Source organism: Arachis ipaensis, chromosome B07 (genome assembly GCF_000816755.2).
Source record: "Arachis ipaensis cultivar K30076 chromosome B07, Araip1.1, whole genome shotgun sequence".
In the NCBI taxonomy this organism is placed as follows: Eukaryota; Viridiplantae; Streptophyta; class Magnoliopsida; order Fabales; family Fabaceae; genus Arachis; species Arachis ipaensis.
Genome location: NC_029791.2, coordinates 44,654,792 through 44,670,881, shown reverse-complemented (window position 1 = coordinate 44,670,881; position 16,090 = coordinate 44,654,792). Strand labels below are relative to the sequence as shown.

Below are 16,090 nucleotides of genomic sequence, written 5' to 3'. Positions count from 1 at the left end.
TATAAAAGGAATTGGGAAGTGGATTTGCAGAAATTAAACAAGGAAAAGTAAAATTCAACAAACAGAAATGTAAAAGATGGATTCAATTAAACCGGATCTCAAATGATAATGAAAATAAGCTTGGTGTAGCAACGAAACAAGGAAATTTAAATTGAAAGATGTAGATCTCAGGACTCAAAAGACTAGATAACCAAGTCTAGATCTCAATGCCTTCTTAGATCCAAAGTGAGAATTCAATTGCAAGAAAAGTAAAGATCCAGCAGTAGAAGAAAAGAAGTGAAATCGCAAATTCTCAATGATGCAGTAAATCGAAACAGAGAGAGATCTCAAGATGAGATTGAGACAGAATTTCCTCAATTCTTCAACACCCAAGACTCAAAATCTCCAAAAAGCTTTTGCTCAAGCTTTTTGTTCTCTTTTGCTCCTTGCCATTTCTTCTTTCTTCAACCTTCTTCAAAGCTCTTTTCACCTATCATCAATCAACCAAGTACATCAAAGCTATGCTCAAAATCATAAGATTGTTATTCTTTCATAATATATGACAATTTTAGCACAAAATCTCATGAAATTGCATTAATTTATCCATCGTTAATTGAATCAAAGGAAACATGAAATTCTACCCAATTGACTTACTTATGGCTCAAGAAAGTGCATAAATTCAATTGAAAACACAAGAAAAAGACTAGTGAAACTAGGCTAAGATGACTTGTCATCACAACACCAAACTTAAAGCTTGCTTGTCCCCAAGCAAGAAAAGAATTTTTGAGAAGAAAGAATGAAATGGAAGAAGATGTTCATGCTAGCAGAGTATTTTTGGTAGCTCATGGGGTTTCATGTAGATTTGTAAACACTCACTTCTTATTGATATTTAGGCCTAGAAAGTCTCCTCCAAGCATCAAGCAACACACTGCTATGACCTCTCATTATTCCTTTGTCCCTGACCATTATTTTTTTTTATAAGCTTTAGTTCAGTGTCATGTGTAACAAGCTCTTTTCTTTCTTTATGCTTGACACATTATTCACTATAGACACTTGGCTCACATTCCTTCTTAGAACATTGATGCCCAGCACCTCTTTGGGTTACTAAATGCCTTGTAGTTAGGTTGCTTTTGATAGTGGACTTTCAGTTGATGATCCCGGGTTAGTTAACCCAAATCACCAAGTGTTGATGCACTCCAAAGAACTTAATAATCCAAGCAGATCCTAGTACAAAGACACCACAGACATATATTCTAAGGTTCAAGCTATTGGTGTCTAGCTTTGTTTCTTTTTATTTTTCTTTTGTTCTGTTGCCATTTTGTTTGGCTATTTCTTTTCTCTTTTTGTTTTTCTTTTTAACCTGGGACTTTTATTCTATTGAGATTCATAGACAGTGAGATACCTTCTATTTAAAAGGAGACAGTCTAGTTCTTTTATTCACTAAAAGTGAGCTATCATACAATCACACATGCGTACCACCACTTACTTTTATTGTACTTCTAGCTAACAAAGAACTATCTCATTTCACATTCCAAACATTTCTTTTATTGAATTAAAGATGCAGGGGACAAAGTGTGCTTTTAGTCAAGTGAGAGTGAACCAACAAGCACACACTTAGACTAGCTTACTTATTTTAAAGAGTAATTTTTGTCTACACTAAATGAACACTTTTAGCAAGTCATAAATCGAGGCATTTCTTAACCGCAAGAGTTAAGTATAGATACAACCTATTGGTTTGCTGTTCTTTTTGTTCTTCCTTCGGTTGTGCCCCTTTTGAGTTGTGGTGCATGATGTCTTCAATAGGTGGTTAGTTCCCTGCACAATTCTCAAAAGTTGCTTGCTTCTCAAGCCCTTAAGTGGCTGGTCAATATGTATGAATTGAGTGTGGTTTTTGGATTTAATTTGGTATGGGAACACCAAACTTAATTCCTTGTCACTTCCTCTGATGCAACAGGTTGACTATATGTAAAATCTTGTATCCTTGCTAAAGGTTATAGAGTTAAAACTAGAAAGCAGTTAAGTAGTTGAATAATCTGTTTGATTGCTTGGAGCTAGTATTGTGCAGGAGGTGAGAATGTGCTTTTAAATGAGGTTTTGGTGGAACACCAAACTTAGAATCCTTCATTCTCCCTTAAATTGTTTTAGTGTGCAACACCAAACTTAGCTCCTTGCAATGCATACCAATTATTCAACATTTTTATTGAAAAGACTATGAAAAGAAAACTACCTCAGGCTGGGTTGCCTCCCAACAAGCGCTTCTTTATTGTCACTAGCTTGACATCTTGTTCTTTGATCATGGAGGCTGATAAGCATAGTGCCTTAGCTTTTCTCCTCTTACTGTGAACTTCCTTCCGGTCTCCTCTTTGATGATTTCTAGGTGTTCAAGTGAAAGGATCTGGTTCACAGTATAGCATTTAGATGATTGTGGGGACACCTTCATTGGTTGGGTGTTTAACACTACTTTATCCCCTGGTGAAAAGCCTTCAGTAGGGATCTTCTTGTTTCTCCACCCTCTTGGCCTCTTCTTCTTTTCTTTCTCAAAAGATACTTCCTGCCTTGGTGGTTCCTTATCTGAGATGTTGAATTTCTCATCTTTTTTTGAACCTCTGAGGGTACGGAAGTTTGGGGACATCTGACTTCACCCCTTCCTTCTTCTCCTGTAGCTGTGTTTCAAGGATGTTCTTGTCTCTCTTTGACCTTTTTGCATTTTTGGTCCTTCTATCCTTTTCTCTTCTCTCTTCTGTCTCTTCTTGTGGAACTTCTCTGTTGTTTTCTTCCTGATTGATGACTTCTTTCCCTCCAGTCTTCTCACTTCCCACTATGATTACCTTGCACTCCTCCCACTTTGTAGCTTTTCCTTTGTCCCTTGGGTGGTCTTGAGTGGCACTAGAGGATGCATTTGATTGCTTCTCACCCATCTCTACAATTTGTTTAGCCATTTGCTCCATATGCCTCTCAAGATTTCTGATTGAAGCTTCTTGGTTTTTGCTTGTTGTGGCTTGATCTTTTCTTGCTGCTTCTTGATTTTTCATGAGTTTCTCCATCATTATCTCTAGACTAGAGATTCTTTGGGAGTCTGGATTCGGTTGTGGTTGTGTAAAATGAGATTGTTGTTGCTGGAAGTTGTTTGAACTATTTGTGGGATTATTTTGTGGGTGGAATGTGGATGTGGAAGGTGGATGATGGTTATTTTGGGGTTTTCTATATGGATTGTGGGTTATGTTTTGCTGGTTGTTGTTCTGGTTGTTTCTTGAGTTGTTTTGGTTTGAATTTCTTTGCCATGGTTGTTGGTTTTGAGTGTGGTTATCTCCCCATCTGAGATTTGGATGGTTCTTCCAGGATGGATTGTAGGTGTCACCATAAACTTCATTTTGGCCGCAGCTTTGGTTGTGCACATATTGAGGTTGTTCCTGCTGCTGATCTTCTTGGTTTTCTTCATTTTGCCCCCATTTAGTTGATGATTGGCTTGTGTTGATTGCTGCAACTTGGAGACTATCAATCCTCTTGGCCATTTGATCAAATTGTTGTTGAATTTGCTGCTGCATCATTCTGTTTTGAGCCAGAATTGAGTCTACTCCTTCCAACTCCATCACTCCTTTCCTTTGTGATGGATGGCGTTGTCTCTGATGAGCAAAGAAATATTGATTATTTGCCACCATATCAATGAGGTTTTGGGCCTCTTCAGCTGTCTTCATTGTCTTTGAGGGAAAATGGAAATAGCAGCAATTTGTAACTGTCAGGATGCACACCATTGGTCTTCACTGTGTTACATATCCTCAGGAAGGTGGATAGGTGCTGGTTTGGATCTTCCAAGGGGACTCCTCCATAGGAACAGTTGTTCTGCACCAAGGTGATGAGTTGGGGCTTCAATTCAAAGTTATTTGCATCGACATTTGGGGGTCAGGATGCTACTCCCACAATGCCTTGGATTAGCAAATGTATATGAAGCCAATACTCTCCTTTGGAGCTGACCATTGTCGTTGGCCACTCCCACTTGTGGATTTGTTGGATTTTCCTCCATTCCTTGGTTTTCTTCTCAACCTCCAAAATGTTTCAGGATCAAAAGGTGTGGATTCATTGATTTTTTCTCCTGACATAAACACAGAACCAGGAACCAAAATAAAGCACTCTATTGCTAGAGTGAAGTTAGTGTTAACTTAAGAAAAAATTCAAACAGTTAGTATGCTTAGTAAAAAGAAAAAAATGCTTAATCTAGACCACCACCTCACTTAATCATTGTCAACCTAATCAATCCCCGGCAACGGCGCCAAAAACTTGATGTGTATTTTCGAAAAACGAATTCCAAACACACAAATCTAACCGGCAAGTGTACCGGGTCGCATCAAGTAATAAAACTCACGGGAGTGAGGTCGATCCCACAGGGATTGAAGGATTGAGCAATTTTTGTTTAGTGGTTGATTTAGTCAAGCGGATCAAGATTTGGTTGAGTGATTTGTGATTAACAGAAATTAAATTGCATGAAAAGTAAAGGGAATGGGTAATTTGCATGAAATTAAAGAGAACAGAAAATAAAAGTGCTGAATCTTAAAGAACAAGAAATTAAATGGCAGAAACTTAGAACGCAAGAAATGTAAATTGCAGAATCTTAAAGTGCAAGAAATGTAAATTGCTTGAATTGTAAAATGAATTGGGAAGTGGATTTGCAGAAATTAAACAAGGAAAAGTAAAATTCAACAAACAGAAATGTAAAAGATGGATTCAATTAAACCGGATCTCAAATGATAATGAAAATAAGCTTGGTGTAGCAACGAAACAAGGAAATTTAAATTGAAAGATGTAGATCTCATGACTCAAGAGACTAGATAACCAAGTCTAGATCTCAATGCCTTCTTAGATCCAAAGTGAGAATTCAATTGCAAGAAAAGTAAAGATCCAGCAGTAGAAGAAAAGAAGTGAAATCGCAAATTCTCAATGATGCAGTAAATCGAAACAGAGAGAGATCTCAAGATGAGATTGAGATAGAATTTCCTCAGTTCTTCAACCCAAGATTCAAGACAAGTTTAAATGAATTTGAAAACAAGAAAACTAAGAGGAAGAGAATTCAATTCTCCTTCCCCAAGACTCAGAACCTCAAAATTAACTCCTAACCAAAAGCTCTCCCCAAAATCACTTAGTAAAAACTAAAACGGAAAAGCTCCTAAAGTTTGAGGTCAAACTTTTACTCAAGCTTTTTGTTCTCTCTTGCTCCTTGCCATTTCTTCTTTCTTCAACCTTCTTCAAAGCTCTTTTCACCTATCATCAATCAACCAAGCACATCAAAGTTATGCTCAAAATCATGAGATTGTTATTCTTTCATAATATATGACAATTTTAGCACAAAATCTCATGAAATTGCATTAATTTATCCATGGTTAATTGAATCAAAGGAAACATGAAATTCTACCCAATTTGCTTACTTATGGCTCAAGAAAGTGCATAAATTCAATTGAAAACACAAGAAAAAGACTAGTGAAACTAGGCTAAGATGACTTGTCATCAATGTATAATCATACACAGCCATTCCAGCTCACAACAAAACAGCACTTCCACATTCAACATCATCAATTCATAAAATCGACATTCAAGCCATAAATCACTTTTTTCCAAATCATTTCACTTTGAAATCAAGTTTCAACTCTTTTCAGCCTTGGCTTTAAAGATCTCATTCCTCAAATCATCTTAGGCTCATAAGCCACTTTTACTCAAGGTAAATTCCCCTTTTAAAACCATGCCACTCTCGGCATCCTCTTTTCAAAACTTCCATAACCATGGAAAGTTAAAGTTTCATTTTGAAACATTCAAAATCATCCATCGAATCAATGGGATTTTATAACAAAGTTTCTCGGCAGAGTCCCAAGTCTTTAGGGGAGAATAACATAACTCATTTCGCCAAATTCATTTAAAATCATTAAAACCTTGGCTTTCCGATTTGAGTAATAAAATAGGATCTAAGCCAAACCGAGTCATGTAATCATTTACTTCTTTCAAAGCCATTTCCTTTACTTAGGCAAAACCAGCTTCAACCCCCATGATAAATTCTAAAGCATTTCAACTGTTCAAAATTGCCTTAGTCTTGCAAGAATTCAGAATTCAAAGAATACTTAAAACCCTTCTCAAAACATTTCAAAATGAAACTTGTCAATAGACATTCAGGTCCTTTCAAAATCATTAAAACTTCTTTAATTGAAACCCCAAGTCAAATTCAAAGGCATAAACCCTTTTCGCATTCAAACAGCTTTAAAATATAAGTTTCATCTAAATAACTTTCTCCTGAAAGAGATACAATGCCTTTCTTAAGAAGCAAGACTAAATAACAATTTTCTCTTTAATAATTCATTTCGAAAGCATGAATCATCCTTTTCTCGATAATTCAAATAAAATTATAGAAGTCTTTAACTCATCATTTTCCAGACAACATTTCAATAAAGACTCAGATTTTATAGAAATTTCGGCAGCACCTCCCCTAAAACTTGGACTTTGCCACCCGATTCGGGTCCCAACTAAACCGTTCCAAAATCCTTTTCAACAGCCCAAAATCCAAAATCAGTTCAAGGCAAGTCAAATCCAATAGTCATCTTAATTCCATATTTCAAGGAAACCTTTTCAAGAATCAAATCTTTATCAGCCGAATAAACTCATTTCTAAAATTTCAAAGAAACGGTTCAGGAACAATCGTTTATCAAAAACCAGATCATTTAAAGCCAGCCAGGCTGAAATCAAGAGTGTATTCTATTTTACACATTCTCAAGAAAATTCATTCAATTCAAATCAATTTTCAATGGATCCAACTCGATCTCAAAGCTTTAAAAGAATCAATTTCAAAAGCATTTCGTTTCACAAAGCCACATAACAGTCGAGTCAAACAAACACCCATAATCATACAAAACAACCAAACAATACATAGGACTGATACAATCACCAAATACACATCCTCACATCAGTACCCATATGTAATAATTCCAATATACAAAATATAGTTTTCAGAAAGCGCCCATACCTCAAAACGCAATTCCATAATCCAAACGCCTCATCAAGTCCTTTCCGCCTCAACCCGAACTGACGGCAACCAAAACCTCAGCTCCCAGCCACTTTCGCAATAACCATGGCAATACTAATCGCAACATACAATAATCAGGACTCGACCCCACGTTATCAAAACTCATATTCATTAACCGAACACAACAGAATACTAACGCGAGGCTTTCCGAAACATAAATACTTACTGAACTAGCGAAACGAAGTAGCTGCGATTTTGAACAGGCCAGGCAACAGCTCCGGCAGCGGCCAGAAGCTCCGGTGGGTCAACTATTAAAACCACGTAGCGTTAAATCTTCTCGAAATCTAAAAAGGCAGAAACCTCAACTAAAATCCTTACCGGCAGAGTTTTCTGACGACTAAGTTGCATTCTCCGGTGGCAGAGACGGCGAAGCAGCTCGAAACGGCCAGCAGCAGTGGCGGGGCTAACTCAGCACCAACATCCACCATCGTCACCACTTTCCTCTCTGGTTAGACATAACGGCCGCAACTCAGCCGCAGCAACGATGAAACGGCAGCAAAAGGATCAGCCTCAACCCGCGATGGTGGCTCTCCGGCGCGACACCAGCCACAACAGGAATGGCGGCGGTGAGATCCCAACACCGATGAGTTTCCCGGCGACAGAACAAGCAGAACTGGAGATGGCAAGGAGGTCCGGCGACGGCGACCCAAGCGGCGATGGTCTCCCCTGTCGCGCTCTCCCTCTCTCTGCTGTGTAAACTCCCATCTCCCTTTCTCTTCGTGCTCGCCGGCAGAAGCCAGATGGCGGCGACGGCACGGCTCAGCAACCGCATGGTGACGGTGCAAACAGATCCTTCTTCTCCCTTCGGCTAGCAACGGCGGCGACGATGGCAGTGGCACCCACCGCACCGCCTCTCTCTTCTTCCCCCTCTCCTTCCTTCTCCGTGGATTCCTCACCCCACTCCCCCTTCGGCTTCATTTTTCTTTCAGGGAACACAAAGGAAATTTTGTGTGTTGTTGTTGCTGCGCAGTGAAGGCAGTGAGGAAAGGGGTTGGGCTGCGCAGCGTAGAGGAAGGATGGAAGGGAATAGGTTTGGCAAAATTAGGGTAAGGGGCATTTTAGTAATTTTAAATAAAATTGGGAATAGTATAATAATTGAAACCCAAATTAAATCCAACACTAGTTGTATATAGAAAATACTATTTGCTCACCAATCTTACAAATTATTTTCCATAAAATGCCCAAATCAAAATAATTAGAAATAATATAATTAAACCCTTTATTTTTCAAAGTAACAGTATTAATATTTAAAATAGTAATTATTTAATCTTAATCATATAAAAATCCTTATTATTTCACAACTACCAATTTTAGAATATAATTATAGAAAATAATCCAATAATTATCAAATTGGATATTAATAATAACTTATCTCAAATTCAATAAATCAAAACTCGCCTTAATTATCTTTAATAAAATAATTTCTGAAATTAAGGCTATAAATAACTACATAATTTGAGACTTGATCATAATAAGACTTTTCAAAGGTTCTGGGTCTTACATTTGCAAGCTTCTTCACTGCTTAACTATACATACCTCCACATCTCCTTATTAGTATTCACTTATCATTGCCTCAAATTTCTAGACAGCCAAACTTCTTTATCATTTAATAAAAATTCCTTTTCTTAATAAACCGAACTCAAATTATTACTTAAATCAAGAATCTTTTCTCAATAGGATAAACTTTAAACATAACACTTTTCCTGATAAACTAAAAGCCAAATAGAATGAGTTTTAAATCAAATTCTCTTTTGAATAATGCTTTAAGCAAAGCCTCAAAGTTTTATAAAAATTTCTGCAGCATTTCCTTTAAAATTCGAGCTTTGCCACCCTTCAAGGGTTCCAACCAAACCATTTTCAATTCTCATAAATTATTCTTAATAGTTTAAACGAATCAAATCCAGTACTATAAACCAATTTTTAATTCTCAAAGATCACTTCCAATAAATCAACAAATCAAGTCCAATATCTAAAATATTTATAAATCTGAAATCTAACCAGTTCCAATGTCAAAATCTTTTCCAATTCTCAATTAATTACCAATAAAAAAAATTTCCAATACAAATCCCTTTTCTTAATATGAGTAAATATGTAAACCAAATGTTTTCCAATATAAAATCATGTCTCAAAATAAGCTTATATTTTCTCACTTTTATATTTTCTCAAATCAACAACCCAACCAAGACATTAACATAACCAGAGTTTCCAACATCAATCACAGCCTCAATTCAAACTTAATTCATATTTCTAATTCAACAAGAAATACTAAATCTATCACCATTTACAACCACAACTCAACAAATATTCATTATAACCAGCTAATAATTAGAATTTTCAGCATTCCTAAACAATCAAGAAATCAAACATATATTCATCAAATTCAGTCACAAATACAACTCAAACTCATCATTCAATCATTCCAAACAATCATAAATTATTTGCAAATACCCACTAGACTTCCATGGCATTCATAATTTAAAATAGTTAATTTCAAAATAAAACCCCCTACCTAAATGTCCTATTAACAACGAACTCAAGATAGCAGCAACAGCGGCAACCGAGCAGTAGCCCCAATGATGTTTTTCCGATAAGTCCTCTTCCTCCGGGAGTAGCACAGCAGCTCGGGGCCAGCGTAGCCGCATCAGATTCGTCCACAGTAGTTCCAACAACAGCTAACTACAGTGGCGGCAGAGCAACATCACAGATGTGATGGTGACGACGACTTGGCTTCCGGGACGATAGTGCACGGCAGGACAGCATCCTCCTCCTCAGTACACGATTCCACGGTGACAGTGCTGGATAGAGGCGACGATGGAGGATCTGACCGGAATGGAACCCTTGGCGGTGACATGAACGGTCTCCTCCTTCCCTTCCTCATCACGTCTCTTCCCATTCCCTCTGTCTTGTTCGCTCTCCTACACACACACACACACACACACACACACAGAGAGAGAGAAGGGAAGGAAAGGGAGAAGACCGTGCGGGCACCTTGCCTCCGTTGCCGCTGGAGCTTCGCCACTGCCACCGTTGAGCTCGTCGTTGCCCTGCCGTGTCTCCCTGGTTGCCGAAGCTGTTACGCGAGAAAGAGAGGAGAAGCTCTTTGCGCCGTTGTGCTTTCACCACTGCCAATCCATCACCGCCGCCAAGCCATAACTCCGTCACCACCACCGAAATCTCCAACGCCGCCGCTGCCACCACAGTGGCCATCATCGGTTGCATGTGTGTGTGGTGTGTGGTGTGGGTAAAGAGGAAATGGGGATGGCAGTGGGTGAGTGAGTGGCAAGGAAAGGGTGAGCGTGGCTCACTGAGAAATGAACGAGTGTTGGGGGAGAGGGGGTTACGTGTGGGTGAATTGGGTAAAAGGGGTTAGGGTTAGTGAAATTAGGATTTAAAATTGGGAATTTAGTATTTGAGTAGAGTATTAATCTAAAACCAAATTTAATCAATATAATTAATTTTAAGAATACTACTATCTTTTTGTAAATTACAAATTATATTTAAAATTATCAAATATAATAAATTGTAAATAATTCAATTTAATTTTAAAAGCTCGGGTTATAATTATCCTTTAGAGTTATCCAATTTTTTACGTTGTGCCTACAATATCACTTTGTTAGCCTTCTTCAACTAAACCATTAGTTTGAGAATGTTCCACAAAAGATAATTGATGAGTGATATAAAAATTTCGTATAATAAATCGTAAATAATTCAATTTAATTTTAAAAACTCGGGTTGTTCTAATTATCCTTTAGAGTTATCCAACTTTTTACGTTGTGCCTGTAATATCACTTTGTTAGCCTTCTTCAACTAAACCATTAGTTTGAGAATGTTCCATAGAAGATAATTGATGAGTGATATTAAAATTTCGTATAAAAGATAATAAAATTTTTGTCAGTAAATTGTCTTCCTTTGTCAGTTTTAGTAAATTAAGATATACCAAATCTGCATAATAAATTCTTCTAGACAAAAGAGATCATTTTCTCATATGTTTTGCTAAAGGCATAGCTTTTATCCATTGAGTAAAATTGTCTAAAGCAACAATTAAAAATTTTACTTGTCCTGGTCCATGTTGGAATGAACTAAGAATGTCTAGCCCTCACTTATTAAAGGGCGAGCTTACCTCGAATGTGAATAGTTGTTAAACTGGTTTATGTATTATCGGTCCATGATATTGACAGTAGTCATAATGCTTTACCTCTTCCATGCAATCTTGTTGTGCAGTTGGCTTGACAGTGATCACAATACTTTACCTTTTCCATACAATCTTGTTGTACAGTTGGCCAATAATATCCTGCTCTTAAGATTTTAGATACAAAACTTCGTCCCCCTATATGTGTTCTGCAGACTCTTTCGTGGACTTCGTCCTTGGCGAGTTTGGCGTCTGCATTATTCAAGAACTTTAGTAATGATCTTGTGAATCCTCTTCTATATAGGTCAGTTCCGAGCATGGTGAAGAAGCTTGATTGTCATTTGAATTTGCATTTGTCACACAGGTATCTCCCTTGTTTTAAGATAATGGATATATGGATATTGCCAGTCTGGTTCCTGGGCAATAGTCAAAATAGGTGTTAGTATAGTGTAACTCTAAGTTCAATTCGTCTAGGAAGAAGGTTATTACCAAGATCATCGGCATTGATAACACGCAAAGCAGTATTCTCCTTGAAAAGGTTATTACCAAGATCATCGCAATTGAGGGTGTGCAAGCTACAACCATATGCATTGAGAATCTTAATCTATTTCCTATGTGGTAAGCCTTGCGGATGATGTATAGTTCATCCTGTCCAGGTATAAGCTTGTCTAGGCCTAGGGTGGATGAGGTATACCTCCGGTTTAAGAGAATAGACAGGCAGCAGTGGGTATCTACAAAAGCACTCTGACACTCAAGTAAAACGGTTACATTGTTGAGCTAATCTCTTGTATGAGATGAGTAGTGAATGTTTAGAGTATTTATAGAGAGTATCATGCAATAAAACGGTTACATTGTTGAGCTAATCTCTTGGTGACCACTCCTGAATGTTATCTAAGCTTAACAAAATAAGTCCATTAGAGGTGTCAGCACGTATACTTGAATAAGCATGTTTTATTTAATTATTTAGTTCCGATTCATGGGTGATATGCATTGAGCTATAACTGACGAATCAGTGTATAAAAGCATGGCAATAGTTCTCCATCAACAGCCACATTTTTTCACCAAAAAAGCGTGGCCAAAAAGTAAATGTGGCAACTGATTCCAAAAAGCGTGGCCATAGAAAATTGGTCATGGTTGAACAAGTGCTCCTTTGAAAAGCGTGACAGTAGTTCAAATAGCTTGACCATATTTATGGCCATACTTTTTTTTAGATTTTCGACACACTTTTAAAATGTGGCAAAAAATAGATTTTCTTATAGTGATATTAGATGTAGCTTGAAAAGGATAGGAGCATGAGCCACCATGGACTCCGAACTTTGCTCTATGATAGTATAATAGAGTTTGAGGAAGGATTGAAGTAAAGAAAACAGAGCTTAGAGAGAGACAAAATGTGACAACTGAATGTAAATTGATTTTATTGAATGAATGAATGAATTGATTAGTACATTGTGCTGTTCTTAAACTAGATACTGCACTAAGGGATGATAATGACAAGCTGAGCAAATCAGCCTAGAACATAATTAATTAACTTTCTGTTATAACTATTTTAACTCCGAAACAGAATCAGTCACTTTAACTCTTAGTAACTGTTGCATTCTGATCTTGATATCAATTGGTGATATATTGGATCAACAAGCATTGTCTTACAATCACCTGATGATCATGAAGATTATTTATACTAAATTTTGTAAAACTTGAACATTAAGAAAATTATAATCTAACAACTCATGTTCATATACGTTTCAACCTTTAATTTTATATTACCTTAAAATTTAATTTATAAACTTTATGTAAAATGATACATAGTTCATCAAGTATAAAGAATTGAATTCATCAATTCTGTCTTTGCTCTTCAACTTCTGTTTTGCAACTCTACATAATATACTCCAACCATTTTCTTATATGCATCCGTTTGGAGGAAGAGTGATTTTTTTGTTTCTCTCGTACAATCGTACACCATGAAAGAATGTTATTTATTAAATCACGAAGAAATTTTAACTGTTCCTTACAACATTTATTTTATAAATATGAAGATAAAATTACAAGCATACAAATAATGAACCAACTTTTCCCCCATGAACCCCCTCCCAATAAAAATAAAATCCTACAGATCTAAAATTATACATTTACCACTTAATTGGTTTTTCTCTACTTTTGATCTTTTGATTCTGTAGTTGTCACAGCATTTATTTGTTGCTTAGGCAATGATTTCAACAATGAATCCAACTCATCTTCCATATCATCTACCTGCATTTTCATATACAACTCATCGTCATTATTTATTTATTTTTTGTTATTGGGGGATTCAAATTAGGCTAAGAATTATATGTAACAATGTTTTCTCAACTCATAATCGTTTATTGCACAAACATTTATTAAAGGAAAAAAATTTCAAATTTGTCTAATGTATGTTTCAATTCATGTGATAATTTCAACTGCTGTGACTATCGGAGAAAAGTAAATAATGAATATTCTTAATTGACTTGAAGGAAGGAAAACTCAGCAAGATATCTTGGCTGAAATACGTGTTAATGCCACTTGAATTCCATGTTGAGAATTAAAACAAGCAAGTGGTTGCAAATAAATTCTAGAATATTTATTAACTAGAAAATGATAATGGTCACTACTTTTTGGTGCGTATGAAACTTCCTCGATATATAGGTAGGAAAAACTTCTAGTATTATGAATGTAAGGCCGAGTCAAAGATAGAAATAGAAAAGAAGTCAAAATAATCCATCCTAGATCAATATATCTATAATTTGACTTTCAAAGATAGTTAGTAAAAAGAAATAGTCTATTAGATTTATTTTAATCCCTACTCTCCATTATTGTACCAATTATCTTGACAAATTTTAAGATGTTAATCTTTCGAATAGTTTCATAGAGCAATATGGTATATTTAATGTATATATTGCAATATTCATGTATAGTAGTTATACAACTGTGTTATATATCATTTTGCATCTAGACATTCAATAATGATGCTAGACAATAAATATCTTTAATTGTACTGTAAAAAGTTTAAACAAAAAGATTATTTGTAATATAAAAATAAATAACGTGTGTATGTACAGAGAAAATAAAGCACAAAAAGTTAATTAGTGATGATGATGATAGATGGGCCAAACTTGTGTGTGTCAGTACTTCTCATAATGCATATCCGCTCTTAATTAATATCATATCATCAACTTTATATATATTAGTCTAAAATAATTACATTCACATGTACATCATATGTGTTCGCAATTCTTTTATAGGAGTTTTCATGGTAGGAAAAAAAAATAAGGAATATATATTAATTGAAACAAGACAATTTAAAGTAAAACGCATGCATTAGGTGAAAACAAGACAATTTAAAGTAAGGACCAAGAGTTGTGCAACTATAGATTATTTTATTAATTAAAAAAAAATTCTTAGAACAATGATTAAATTATCTTCGTGTAATCTTAAGATTACGAATTTAAATCGTATAAAAACAATTACTATTAATTAAACACACTAAATAAAGAAAAAACCAAACCTTTTCCAGTGTATCTCCTGCATTTTCAGCAATCTTGTCTACATTTTCAGCCACTTTCTCAACGAATTCAACAGCATCACGAAGTTTTCCTTCTGGAATAATCTTCACAACTTCTTCAGCCGCCTTGTCCACTCTCTCTGCCACCTCTTCTATCACGTCTGCGATTCTTTCTGCTTCCTCTATTGTTGTTTCAACTTTCTCTACACACAATAATAAATATAATAATAATTACCAATTATTCTGAACAAAAATGTAATTGAACATAGCTAAATTCTCTGCATTTTACTACATCAATCATTCAAAATTAAAACAAAAATCAACGTGGAAATTAAATTCCAAGATCTCTTCTTACCTTTGAGAAGTAGCAAAGGACCCCATTTGCCCTTCGAAAATGACATCACTATCGTGAATATGGTTCCAACCACCCATAGTTTCCTGGAAAAGAATAACAAACCGCTTTGCATTGTGAACTGTTTGATTCGGAGAATTATTTTTTCAAATAATTAACATCATTAATCATGATAGTCTCTTGAAATCTGTGACTAACATTTGAAAATAAACAATAATTGAAAAATTTTAAGTGGTAAATAAAATCTAAATATAAAGAAGAAATTAACTCAACTTTAATTTTGATACCTTCACGGTACAAATTTTTTATATAATTATTTAAGAGGAACTTTGGAAGGTAAATAAGTTTTAGTATTTTTTACCATCATTTGTCTAGCATATAAATATTAAACTGTTGTTGTGTGCTGGCACACACAATAATGTTCCTGCATACGGAAAACTTGAATCTTAATAAACTAAATTAAAGTAAAATTTTAGGATTTTGAATATAGTAAATTTAATCTCTTTACTTTGTTTATCTATCTAAAAGCTAATAATAAGAACTAGAAGCTTGAAGCTTAGGACATGGATTGAATGATTATACGTACATGTTTCTTCTGAGTGGAAGAAGGTTCTGTTGTGGAACACGGGAGCCATTAAATTTGATGTTGGATCCGAAACTGATTCGAACATTGTCTACGTTTGAACTTTGACATTTGTGGAATGTTCTTGGAGCAACAATTAATGAAGATTTGTTGTGAGTGATGAAGATTGCGTTTGCCATATTGATCGGTCAATGAATCTTACTCAAATCTAGCTTCTTTGCGAAAATCTATGACAATGGTTGTGATGAGTATATAATGTAAGAACGAAATAAAATAAATTGAGATAGCTTAGATAGATATATAGAAAGAAAGATGGTAAATAATGGACATAGACAGCAACGTTAATCGCAATGATATCATGACCTTATATATTATTATAAATGAATTACTAAAATTAAATAAATAGGTTGTTATTTTTCAATTGCCAGTTGCTTAGTATTTTAACCGTGGTTGATGCTGGACTCCAGCATGTG

General features: G+C 35.5%; 1 protein-coding gene across 1 annotated transcript; it reads right to left on the bottom strand.

Moving 5' to 3' along the window:
* Positions 13,118–15,969, bottom strand: LOC107610044. The gene is made up of 4 exons (XM_016312112.2): positions 15,621–15,969; positions 15,038–15,120; positions 14,686–14,885; positions 13,118–13,412 (listed from the first exon to the last, which is right to left on the bottom strand). The coding sequence occupies exons 1-4, from the start codon at positions 15,794–15,796 to the stop codon at positions 13,314–13,316; spliced, it is 558 nt and encodes a 185-aa protein (XP_016167598.2). The 5' UTR covers positions 15,797–15,969; the 3' UTR covers positions 13,118–13,313.